The sequence below is a fragment of the Festucalex cinctus genome, chromosome 1 (genome assembly GCF_051991245.1).
Source record: "Festucalex cinctus isolate MCC-2025b chromosome 1, RoL_Fcin_1.0, whole genome shotgun sequence".
In the NCBI taxonomy this organism is placed as follows: domain Eukaryota; kingdom Metazoa; phylum Chordata; class Actinopteri; order Syngnathiformes; family Syngnathidae; genus Festucalex; species Festucalex cinctus.
Window position 1 is genome coordinate 59,027,914 of NC_135411.1, and position 12,722 is coordinate 59,040,635.

At 40.3% G+C, this 12,722-nt stretch overlaps 1 protein-coding gene across 2 annotated transcripts; it reads left to right on the forward strand.

Annotated features, from left to right (window-relative positions):
- Positions 1–364: 364 nt before the first annotated feature.
- gipc1 (GIPC PDZ domain containing family, member 1) lies at positions 365–12,579 on the forward strand. Of its 2 annotated transcripts, XR_013278756.1 has the most exons (9): positions 365–636; positions 1,802–2,533; positions 2,901–2,995; positions 3,138–3,185; positions 3,532–3,756; positions 4,282–4,459; positions 4,643–4,816; positions 6,101–6,792; positions 7,114–7,314. XR_013278756.1 is itself a non-coding variant. In XM_077497808.1 (7 exons), the coding sequence occupies exons 2-7, from the start codon at positions 7,314–7,316 to the stop codon at positions 9,778–9,780; spliced, it is 1,008 nt and encodes a 335-aa protein (XP_077353934.1). In that variant the 5' UTR covers positions 6,194–6,792; positions 7,114–7,313; the 3' UTR covers positions 9,781–12,579. The 2 variants fall into 2 exon arrangements, 1 of the variants encoding a protein (XP_077353934.1); XM_077497808.1 differs by lacking the exons at positions 365–636; positions 1,802–2,533; positions 2,901–2,995; ... (2 more) ...; positions 4,282–4,459; positions 4,643–4,816 and adding exons at positions 7,682–7,867; positions 8,463–8,643; positions 8,733–8,845; positions 8,939–9,020; positions 9,629–12,579 and having other exon boundaries at positions 6,194–6,792; positions 7,114–7,607.
- The last annotated feature ends 143 nt before the right edge of the window (positions 12,580–12,722 follow it).

The window sequence follows — 12,722 nt, forward strand, 5'->3', positions numbered from 1 at the left end:
GGATTATTGGTATTTAGGGGGAATAAAATGCTGTTTGTTTATTTATTAGAATTGAAATTGGGCTCACATTACTTGGCAAGGCTTTAAGTGCATGAGCAGCAGGTGTGCCGAATAAAGTGTCCAGCACGCATCCACAACAGGCAGATCGTCCCGCTGACTTTTTGTAATAACAGCACAGATGTTTGATTAAAACGGCCTCTGATAAAGCACATCGCACACACTTGAGCACTTTGATTGGAACGTCAATAACAGATTGTGCCAAGCTCACAAGTGCATCACGTCGAGAAATGGTGACGGCGCATCATGTCTTTGTCCAAAGTGGATTGATTTCTGAAGGTCGCGCTCGCCGCCGGTTTAAGTCGCCAGCTTGTGTCACGCCCGTCGCGCCCTTGTTCGAGTCCCGCCAAGCCACATAGCGCCTTTGACGTGTTTGTGATCGCAGCGCCTTTATGACTTGGCTACAACACGCGCGGACAGTACAAGCCTCTAAAACATAGTCTCTGCATTATATGCAAAGAGCTGCATGTTTACACTCAGGAAATAAGATGAACAGTATCTAGCTATCTGCAGGCAGCAACAACATGAACGTGGACAAGTTTCATCCGTTTCCATTTCTGCCCACTAACGTCCACCCTGGTGAGTTATAAATAGCCTAACAAATGCATTCAAAAGTAACGGGCGTGTTTGTCTTTCAAGGCGTCTTCAAAGTTGCACTGGAAAAACGTGTTTGATCATACGTTTCATCTTTAGAAGCAGGAATTAGGATCATTATGAGGATGTACAGAAATAGAAATTGGCTCAAATGTAAAAAGTAATGCAAAAAACACTTTATAGTTGCATTTTAGAATCATTTTTGTGCAACGGAATATCCGAAATACATGTGATAACGTTGCATAGCCTGCTCGTGCAAAACGATACAGTATGGTGTGCAAAAATGCAACCCAATTTTCAAAGTGTGAAGCATTTAAGTTTTATATATTAATAAAATAACAAACAGAAGCATATGGGAAATAAAAAAAAATCTTTATAGTCATGACCTGCAATTTGATGACAGGGTGCAGAATTCGGTGCCAAAACCTGATTTTATGATTGTAAAGCATTTTGTCTGATTTTAAGTATTACAAGAAATAAAAACTATCAATATAAACTAAGAAATAATACAATATTTAAAACAAATATATATGTGGATGGAAATAACATTGTAATGAACTGTTGTGCAATACCAAATTTTAATGTGTTCAAATATTTAATAATAATAAAAATATTATGATATGTATGGATTTATTTATTCATTTAAAATTTTTATGATATGTATTTAGAGACTAGACTATTGTAGGTGGCTAGGTTATGACTATATGACTATGTTATACATAGCCTGGTGTGTGTGCGTTTTATAGCGACATCATATTATATAAAGCAGCTATGTATATAACGAGAGATGACCACAAATACAATTGTTCTCCATTGTTTGGCTCATTTCTCGAAACAGAAATGTCATTCTCAAAACAACATGGACAAACCCCCAAACCACCTTGCAATCGTTTGCAACAGATTGACACTTCTCATTGATTTCATCAAGCTGCCGTACATGTTGAAGTGTCTCAGTGCATCTTGGTTAGGTACAAGTAGTAGCAGGGGTGCAGCAAGACATTTTTCAGTGGGGTGGCCAGGGTAACAGCATCTCAGTGAGAAGTGTCTATATAATAGCAATTTCATGTTAATTTCAATGGAGAAAGTGTTCACAGAACATATTAAAATTCTATTTCAAGGGACAGTTTTTAATATTCCTTTCTTCTCTTAGTTACAGAGACTCGAGACTTTACCCCCTTTATGGAAGGCTGCATGCTGTTGAAACCTGACAACAAGGCCGTCAGAAATAGAGCGATGCCCATGAGGAGGTTCTGTGGCACTATCCCAATTGTTGCCAAACCCAAACAGCCGGCACTCAAGGTGGTCATACCGGAGACCAAAGAGCAGATGTCCCAGAAGGCAATGCCAGTTATGAGGACCAAATGGCAGCCCATCCCAAAACAAGACACCCTCCCTGAGGAGCAGAGAGCAGAAGCCGCTGAGGTGCCGGCGAATGTTTTTCAAGTCAAAAGGACTAGTAAACGAAAAGCAACAGCAAAACCAGAGTCCCCCACAAAAGAGCAAAGACTCGCGGTCACTGAGGTCTCAGCCAGACCGTTGCCTGCTAAAAGGCCTAGACGCAAGTCCAACGCCAAACCGGAGACCCTCGCCAGGGATCTCACCAGCGAGTTGTCTGTCAAGGCCCTGCTGGCAAAAGTCCTGAACAGCAAATACAGCGGAAAACCGGAAGTGTCCCCCGTAGCAAAGAAGCCGCAGGTGGAAGTCGGCGAGGTGTCCGTCAAAGCTCTGCTGGCCAAGCTGACCAGCAAGAGGAAGTCTAGCATGAAAGCGGAAGCCCAAAAGCAAACCAGGCAACCTATCAAGAATGTCGCCCAGAAGGCCGCCACCCTCCCGCCCTGTACCTGCTGCCTGCCCGCCTTGCAGCAGGCCGACAGCACCCGAAGTAAGTTCAGGTCATCAAAGCTCTGAGTTTAGGATTTTGAAAAATAATCCAATTGTGATTTTCCCTCCTCTCAATATTATTAGGACTTGCATGTAAAACATGCAATTATTTTTTTCAAAGGCCCTCTTCCCATTTATTATTTTAACAAACAAGCAATACATTGATGTGTATTACAATACAAAATATCAGATTTATTATACAAAATATCAGATTTATTATACATAACTGTTTTGCTCTCAAAATCCAGACTGAACCAGATAAGTGCCATTTGCATAATCGTATTCCTTAAAAAAAAAACAAAAAAAAACAAAAAACAATTTGTCACTTCCAAGTTACACAAAAGCCAAATCCAATTTTGTGTTGGCAGCGTTGTTTGTGCAGAAGTATCAGCAGCTGGAGAAGCTTGGAGAAGGAGGCTTTGGATCGGTGTATGCTGGATACAGGAAAAGTGACTATTTTCCAGTAAGCCTTACACAAGTCTCTTGCAAACACAATAATTTCTTGGAGGTTACTAGATGACTAACTAGCATTTTGAGATTTCTCTTTAAATGTAAAGTGCATTACAAATACAATTTATTATTATTATTATCACTTTCTCCCATAGGTGGCCATCAAATACATTCCCATAGAAAAAGTGGAGAGCGTCTTTTTGGTAAGTGCGTTTACTTATTGTTGTAATATATTGGATGTATTTAGCAGCCTTACCAAACACATTTACAATACTAGCAGAAGTGAACCTAAGTGAAAAGCAACATTTTTCTGAGCTTAATTCAGTAGATAATGCCTTTTTCTTTGCCATTTATTCGCTTTTGTACTGTCTCATCGTCTACGCCTATCTCATGAATTGATTCACTAGTTAACAGCCAATGAGATACTGATGAATTCTAAACATTGCCTTTGACTTGGCTTTGGTCCTGCTTGTATTATGAATGTTTTGGGCAAGATTGGTTGTGTGCATTTTAAACCTTGACACTGGATAAATATTTCCTATTTCATAGTACATCAATGGAAAGATCCAGAAGGTGCCCTTAGAAGCATGGCTCATGCTGCAAGCGTCCTCGTTGAAGAACGCTGACGGCTCCTCTGCAGTCGTCCTGCTGTTGGACACATATGACCTGGAGAAAGAGCTGGTTCTGGTCATGGAGAGGCCCGTACCCTCTGTGGACCTCTTCACTTTCAGAACCAAATACAAGCTTGGTCCGTTAGAGGAGTATGAAGCGAAGGTAAACTCAACGCACACATATGACGTTTGACACATGAGAATGAGGTTACAGTTAGTGGTCGTCAGTAGTGTAGCAGTACACAATACACATAGTTGTAGAACAGCTGGCTTCCCGTACAGTACAGATTACTGTAATGAAGCTTGTGTGGGATCCATTCCTATATTTGGAAACAGCTCTTTCAAATTGGAGACACGTGGCATTTTTATGCCATTTGCCTGTTAAAAGCGGCATCTTTGATAATGGTTCACATTGCTAAGCTTACATTTGTAAAGCTGGTGTAGGAACAATGATCCATCCCAATGGTTGAAAGAAAAATCTAAAAATGGGCCAACATGCTACCTCCAGTTTGGACGCATTTGTAACAGCTAACTTTGTTTGGAAAGTGTAGCTAAAACTGCAGTACTTGCTGTTGTAGGTTGGATATCATGCACCATTAACAATGTAAAGAAAAAACTACAGAATCAAAACAAAGCTTTGACAAAACTCCCCAGCTACATTGTCACGAAACGTCTTTGTGTTTGTCAGAACATCATGAAACAGCTGGTGGATGCCGCCATCAAAATGCACGCCGTCAACGTTTTCCATCGGGACCTGAAGCAGAGGAACATCTTGTTGGAAGCCACCTTCAGTCTCCCCCGAGTACGCCTCATAGACTTCGGCTGCAGCTGCTTCGTAAACGAGGAACCTTATCGAGACTATGCCGGTAAGGCAGGGCAGGATCATCACTCAGGATAATCTTTAGATATCCGATAATTGAGCGTTAGCTAATTTTAACCAGGAGTGGGTAAATAATCCTTCACTCACCACATGACAGAACGGTATAATTGCTTAGGATAATCTTACGAGACATACCCCAAAATATTTTTGGTGTTTACTTGTCTTGCAGGAACCTTACGCTACGCCCCTCCAGAATATGTCTTCAAGCGGCCGTACAAGGCTGGTCCAGCCACCGTTTGGCAACTGGGCGCACTGCTCTTTGAATTGCTGGAGGGAACCGAACGTTTCGACACGCTCATGTTCCTCTATAAGGGACTCACATTAAACAGGGTACTATCTCAAGGTAAACGCTATTCCTGCAACTCTTGACTGACCTTTTAATGTTTGTTTCAAATGGGGGGGGCAGAACCTTAATTTACATTTCAACCAGTACCTTGATTCAAAAATAGGTGTGGTGGAAATTCTGAGAAAGCCTACTTAACATAATAGTTGAGGGACGTACTAGCAATTTATTTGAAAATGACATGAATGGCAGCCCAACTAAGCGTTTCATACATACCAATAGTAAATGAGAAATGTCCCCCACAATCATATAGTATGACATTTTGGTTCCCAATTTGTCCCTTTAGAAGTGACTACTGTGGCCCAAGATAGTCTTGGGATCTTTTCTGTACTATTGAACAACGTAACATCAATTCAATTTAACCTCCTCACCCACAACTTTTGCTGGATTAATTTCCCTTTTTTTTAAATTGAGGGAAAAACAAAACAAAACAAAACAAAACAAAAACGCCTTGTATTGTGCAGTAAATTCTCAGGTCCCTCTATTTGGCGAATATTTGTGCTTGCCCTCATTTATTTTGGATGTACTTCCACTCTCAACCACTAGATCACATGTGTCAAGATCTGGTCCCCGAGGGCCAGAGTCCTGCATGTTTTTGAGGTTTCTCTTCTCCAACGCACTCGATTCAATGATCAGGATAATTATCAGGCTCCTGTAGAGCTTGCTGATGAGCTTAAATATGAATCAGCTGAGTTGAAAGTGGGAAACCTCCAAAACCTGCAGGACTGCGGCCCTCGAGGACTGCAGTTTGACACCTATGCACTAGATAGTAACACACTATTATGTTTGACACTTATTTGAAAGTGAATGAATGAAACCAGGAAGTAATGTATTTCGTGTGAGTTTGTGCTTTCTACGCCTATACAGAAAGCGACGGCTGTAGGGTTTATTTATTTTTAAATAATATATAGTGAGATGATAAGTTTGGGGGGGAAAATAGGATTTGTTGACTGTAAAGACAGCGTTTGTCACGTCTGTTGTTCTTGCTCTTTCTCAATTTATTATGTTTTTAAATGTCTTCATATTATTTTAAAAATATCTTTTGAAATACCTTTAAAAAATGATTGCTGTAATTTTAAAAACATGGATCGGGAGTATTTAAATGAGCTATTTCTATATCGCACAACACCAAGCACATTGTTTTCATTTCAAGTCAGCTGGTACTTGTAGTCAATTACTTTTTGCCAACTTGAAGTACCCTGGCCTCTATTGTTTACAAACGTTATGAAAAGGTCTAAGAAATTCATTTTTCCCTACCACTGCTGACAGCACTCTTTTGTTCAGATTGCACAGACTTCTTATGGATTTGCTTGACGTCAGACATGGAGCAGCGAGCCACCTTGGAGCAGATGCAGTGGCATCCGTGGCTCCTCTGATTCCACAGATGAGCCCTGAAAAGAAGTAGAAAGACTTTTGCCCCTGTAGCAAGACTTGAGCAGGGAGTCAGGAACAGATGATTGGTGTGGGCTTTTTACAGAAATATATATTTTTTTTTACATGAAAACAAGACGCTCCCAGAAGTCAAGAAAAAGGACATACCTGATCTAAAACTTGGTGCAATCAAGTATTTATGCTGGCATAACTACACGTATCATTAAACGTTGAACTGTCGTGATCCATGTAAAAATATTTGAGTCGAGATATGGCCAATCATGTTTCTGAGTGGACTTGAAGGCGTCATGGCTCGAACCCTTAATGCGTTCATTTTTCCGAGTGAACGTGGACGCATCATTGCTCCACCCCTATCTGGACTGGAAAGCTAACGCTAACCATCCACAGCGGCATACCAGCACGCAAAGTGTACACACCTGGCGCTTATCTCTCGCTTTTAACCCCCCATCGAGAACAACTACAATTCAGCCGGGTCGTGCAACTCTGACGGTTTCGTTTGTGGATCTTATTTTGTTGACAACTTCACCTCAGGACTTGCTGTTAGTAGACTGGCTAACGACACTTGGCTAAAAACTCCTGCTTGGGTAAGACTTGAACTGAACTGTCCTGTTTTAACCACACTGTTCACAATTAACTATTAAATTACTAATTTTAATAACAGCGTCAGTTGTAATTTGTTTGTTTTTAATCTACAAGTCAGACTTTTCATTTTAAAGCCGTTGGCGCTACTCGTGCTAGTTAGCGTGCTAGTTGTGACAAGACAGGTGAGAAAAAAAAAAGTTCATTGTGCAAATAAATGGAAATTAATGCTCGCAAAGAAGCACAGATGACTCCTGTGTGCCGTTGGGGGTGTTTATGCACCAAAGTGAACATATTCCCCGTCACTTTATTATTATTTTTTCTAGTTGACGACCCTGCACGGCTCCCCCACTGGACCTCTCTTCCACTTCTCTGATGTGTGGATTTGTGGATCCACACCCTGGCGCGTCAAGACAGCTCTTGAGCTCGTCTGAAGCACCGCAGTCCTACTGTGACATACACCCCCAACCCACCTGCTCATAGGACCACCACTGTCCAAACAAGACCCTCTCCCAGAAAGACTACTATGCCGCTGGGTCTGGGAAGAAGGAAGAAGGCGTCCCCCTTGGTGGAAAATGAGGAAGCTGAGCCCATCCGCGCCGGTCTCAACGTGGACGGTTTGGTCGGAGGCGGAATGGTGGGTTTAGGAGAGGGCGCCGCCTCGGAGGGTTTGCCCCCGCCGCCCAGCAGCATGCGGCCGCGTCTCATCTTCCACACGCAGCTGGCGCACGGCAGCCCAACCGGACGCATCGAGGGCTTCAGCAACGTGCGGGAGCTCTACGCCAAGATTGGCGAAGCCTTTGGGATCCCTCCGGCTGAGGTGAGTCGCCGTGTGGACACTTCATATCAAGGGGACCTAATGGCAACATTACCTTATTTACTCTTCTTCCACAGGTGATGTTTTGCACGTTGAACACTCACAAGGTGGACATGGACAAACTGTTGGGAGGCCAGATTGGGTTAGAGGACTTTATCTTTGCCCACATTAAAGGCCAAAAGAAAGAAATTGAAGTGTTCAAAGGGGAGGATGCACTCGGCTTGACCATCACTGACAATGGAGCCGGTTATGCTTTCATCAAGGTGAGGCACTTTTGAAAAGACTTTTGGAGTGAAATGACAATTGATCCCAAAAATTGGTGCATCAGCAACCTAAAATCAGATCTGTCATTCATCCACCTTTGGATAATTCAATAACTTCAGCACCAGCATCTTGTGAAATTAATTAAGTAAATGAATTTGTATTGAGAGATTATTATTATTATTATTATTTTTTTTTTTTGTGAATGCTCAGGCATACAAAGTCATGTCTATTTTTTTTAGTTTGGTGCAACCTCCTTCTTCCAACTGTGCACAAATGACATATTCACCGAAAGTAAAAATCTACTCTCTGTAAAAGTGCTCCGTCGTGGTATATAATCCCTATGTAATTGTGGTGTGTCCACTTGCAGTTATGCTTGCAAAATCCACTTTTATTGCAAAAACTGTGATGCGAGACCACTTATTTTGACCCTTATCAGTTATGTTAGTTGTGGATTAAAAAAACAAAAAAACAAACCAGAACTCATTGTGTCTAGTTTATCGACATATTACAAAATCTGGCATTTGAAAAGGGATGTGTAGCTTTTTTTTTAATTTATGTGTACTCTTGGTTTGTGCTTTGACCCCAACCCTCCAGAGAATCCGCGAGGGCAGCATCATCCACCAGATCCAGGTGATCAATGTGGGTGACATGATCGAGTCCATCAATGGCCATCGCCTAATTGGCTGCCGTCACTACGAAGTGGCCAAAATGCTCAAGGAGCTGCCCAAGGACAAGGACTTCACCATCAAGCTGGTGGAGCCACTCAAAGCCTTCGGTAGGGTGTGCGACAAACAAAAATGTCACGGGATGTGCATTTATCTTTCCATTGGTGTATTGTATTTGTAATTGACTGTCTGCGTGCAGATATGATCAGCCAGCGGTCTGGAGGCTCCAGGTCATCGTCGGGGGTCCAGTTGGGCACCGGCAGGGGAACCTTGCGGCTGCGCTCCAAGGGTCCGGCTACCGTAGAGGAAGTGGTGAGCTTGCGTACTGAAGTTTGAGCACTCATCAGTCGAAAATTTCAAAATGATGACTTGTCTTGAGTGTGTGATGTTTTTTTTTTTTGTCAGCCCTCCGCTTTTGAGGAAAAAGCCATTGAGAAGGTAGATGACCTGCTAGAGAGCTACATGGGCATCAGAGACAGCGAGCTGGGTACGTACAATACATGTATTACTTGAACTGGTGTCAATCTGAAACTTTGGTGCTCAAATTGGAATTTGTTGAAATGGCTCGGGGATACACGCGCAGGCTCTCTGAATGGAGACTATTGAAGTTACTTGGCTGGTTATTTAATTTGGCTTAGCAACAGAAATAAAAAAAAAAGGATTTAAAGAAATATAAGGGTGTTTGAGACACGGACATTTGCATATGATGGCTGCATACTTTAACCAGCAGCACCAATGTGACCATTACTATTCGGGTCATTGGGTAAGTTGATCACTCCTTTTATGTTTAAATTTATTGTACATTCCAAAAAATACAACATCCAATTGGTAACATTTTTTTTTTTTTTTGGCAACACTCAAACATTATCACATCATGCTAGCAATGTAGCTGTTTGGACCTGCCGTCGTGCAAGCACATTATTCATATCTTGCTAGCAGCTCCAAGCCTACAAACACTGCCTTTAGGAGCCGTCCTAAAATTTGGTAAATCCTGTTATATTGCTATTAATTCTCATAAGCTCCTGTTAATTCCCCTTGACGTTTTTTCATTTTAATTTTGCAACCCAAATTCTAATTCTTAAGTTCTCCCTCCAGCGGCCACCATGGTGGAGCTGGGAAAGGACAAAAAGAACCCTGACGAGTTTGCAGAGGCTCTCGACGAGACGCTGGGAGACTTTGCCTTCCCGGATGAGTTTGTCTTCGACGTGTGGGGCGCCATCGGCGACGCTAAGGTCGGAAGGGTGTGAGCCGCATGTGACTCGACTGAATCCGACAGACTTGTATGTATGTGTATGTGTGTGTGTGGTCACTACTTGGAAACTTTGCGCAAAAGGATTTGTTTTTATTCGCTATACTGTATACTGCTGCTGTTTATTTTGTCATTGGAAGAGACTTTCTGGCAAATATTCTCACTCAGTGGTGGAAAGCAAGTAATGAAGTGCTTTTATTTTTCTAACTTACTGTGGTTTCCATGTACAAAGGAGTATTAGGGCCATCCTGCAAAGTAAACAAAAAAAAAAAGAAAAAAAAAAAGCACAACTGTTAAAATTGTAATATTTCGTCAGCGGTGATAGTTTTGAGCTGTAAGTAAAAATTTACGTTAATAGTTGTATTCTTTATAGATAAATCTCAAATCATATTTCCCCATTGAAATTAATAGAAGTCCCATTATTCTATTTCAGTGCCCAAAAAACCCCCACCAACATGCAGTATCGGTAATATAAATTTAATAGAATGTAAGGAATTATTCAATGATGGTTCAATGGACATTGCACTGCTCATTCATTCACTCTACTGTGTAATACATACAGACGAAATACACGTAGATTTGATGATGGAACACAGTAGAGCATCGAAAATAAGATGTTTGACTGAGTGTTGTTTGAAAGCTATGCATCAGTTGCTACTGTGTTAACAAAAAAAAAAAAAAAAAAAAGTTAGTACCGTAATGTGAGTTTTGTTAGCCCATTTATGGTATTTTGCACGTTAGCATTAAGCTGGACTTTAGTAAGACAGTAAGCCTAACCTCTCATGTTTAGTTGTATAGGAAACATAAAAAAAAAAAAAAAAAGTGTGCCAAAACAGCTGCTTGTAGCGACACTCAGTACTGCCACAGCTAGCGCTCATTACTCCAATTAATTTTTTGTTCTCAACTTAAGACAAGTGGTAGCCCGTATCTGAAAAACTCATGATAGCAAATTGGACCACATGTAATTCAAGAGATGGACGTAATAGGAGAATTAATACTAAAGATTTGACTTCAAGTCTAACAAATGTTTTTTTTTTTTTGAAAGACACAATTCTTGTAGAATTACCTTCTTTCTAACTTCTTTGTCTTTATAACTTGCATAAAAAAAATAAAATAGAAAACACAACATAGAGTGAACGACTGTTTTGAGGTATCCTCAAAATCATGATCGCAGGTTGAGTCCTAACTAAAAGGTCCGCCCATTTAAAAGAAACCAAAAGCAAACCTCGAGTTAGCACGAAAGAAGTTATCCTTAACATGAAATGGGCAATGTTACACAGTTTCTATAATAAATTGTGAAAAACAAAATTTATTATTATTTTTTTAAATGTGTACGACTTTGTTGTAATAGTTTTCCGTTAATCTCAAATGTTTTTCTCAAGCATACCACCTTATTCTCAGATATCCAACTTCAATCTAAAAATAAATATAAACAATTCTTAAAAACATTCACAAATACAGCAATTTATTCTTGTAATATTAGTATTTTAATCTTGAAATTATAACTCTCAAAAATTACATTATTTTCATAGTATTACTGGTGACTTTTCCTTGAAACTGTACAACTTTATTCTCATAACATCTCAACTTTAAACCAGTCTTTTTTTTGTTGTTGTTTTTTTTGTTTTTTCTCTCCACCCCCAAAACATACAAATTTATTCCTATACGGCTACAACTAGCGGTGTAGTTATTTTTGTTCTGTTCAGTGTGGCCCTAACATTCCTTTGCAAGTATGAAGGTGAAGGAATATGCTGGTGTACGCATGGAGACGAGCCTCGTGAACGTGCATGCTGTTTGTGGTCGCTACAGCCGCGTCATTCCTAATGCAGACGTGAGAAATCCGACGGCCATTTCAGGCCTTCAAGGGCCAAACATGTCTTAAATGTGTTGTTTGTTGTTGTAACCATTCCTCTTGAGTTTTTGTTTGTTGACTTGCATGGTGGGCTGTATATTGGTCGCCCCGCCATTCCACTCGCTCCGCACTCAGATAACACAAAAGATGATGTTACATAGTCAGTGGCCTGAGACAGAGTACCTGCACAATGTTGTTGTACCGAGTCTCTCTACTCGCTCTTTTTCAAGCATGTTGTTATTTTTTTGTATCAACTTTGCTCTTTGTTTGCTGTATTTACTTCCACGGAAGAGGAAGGTTGGTGTCAAAAAGGTTGTAATGTTAAGTGTAACTTGCTTAGTGTTGTTTTTTTTTTTTTTTTTTTTTGTTCCCCCCGCACACATTCCATGCTGTCATCAAGGTGACTGCGGTTTTACTTTTGGTGACAGTGTTATATATATTGACTATATATTGTTTAAAAAACAAAACAGTGTTTGGTTGCTTGTTTTGTTAGGGACAGAGATGCAGTTTAGTTCTCATGCTGTTTATTTTTTTACATTTTTTTTTTTTTTTAAATGGCTAGTGTGTTTATACAAAGTGATAAGTGATGCCTGTTTGGAAGGAGGTTGTGTGTTTTCTAGACATGACCCAGTGCTATTGAAGTAATGAAAGTTTTTTTTTTTTTTTTTTTTTTTTTTTAAATGATATTCTTTACTTTTAAATTAAATAAGTCCAAGTACATATAGGAGGAAGTCTACTGTTACTGGAAACTACTCCTGTCATGTGTCTTGTTGCTGTTTTGGGAAAAACATGTTTGTGCGTGTGGGCAGCATACGTTTCGACAGTGAAGCAGAATTAAGCTGTTTTGTCATTCACATTTTGGAGATGATGTTACTGAACACTGACAACAAACGTGACTTTGTATGACACATTTCATGTCTAATTATATTGCAGTTCTAATCAGAACCAGTTGGTTGTTTCTCCATTCTTACTTTTCTCCCCATCTTGGTCATCATATGTACAAAATTGCAGTATTCCCCAGATTATTGTGGATATAGCTTAGCTATATCTTTTTATGGGTTTGAAAATTGAGCCTTGATGCAAATAGG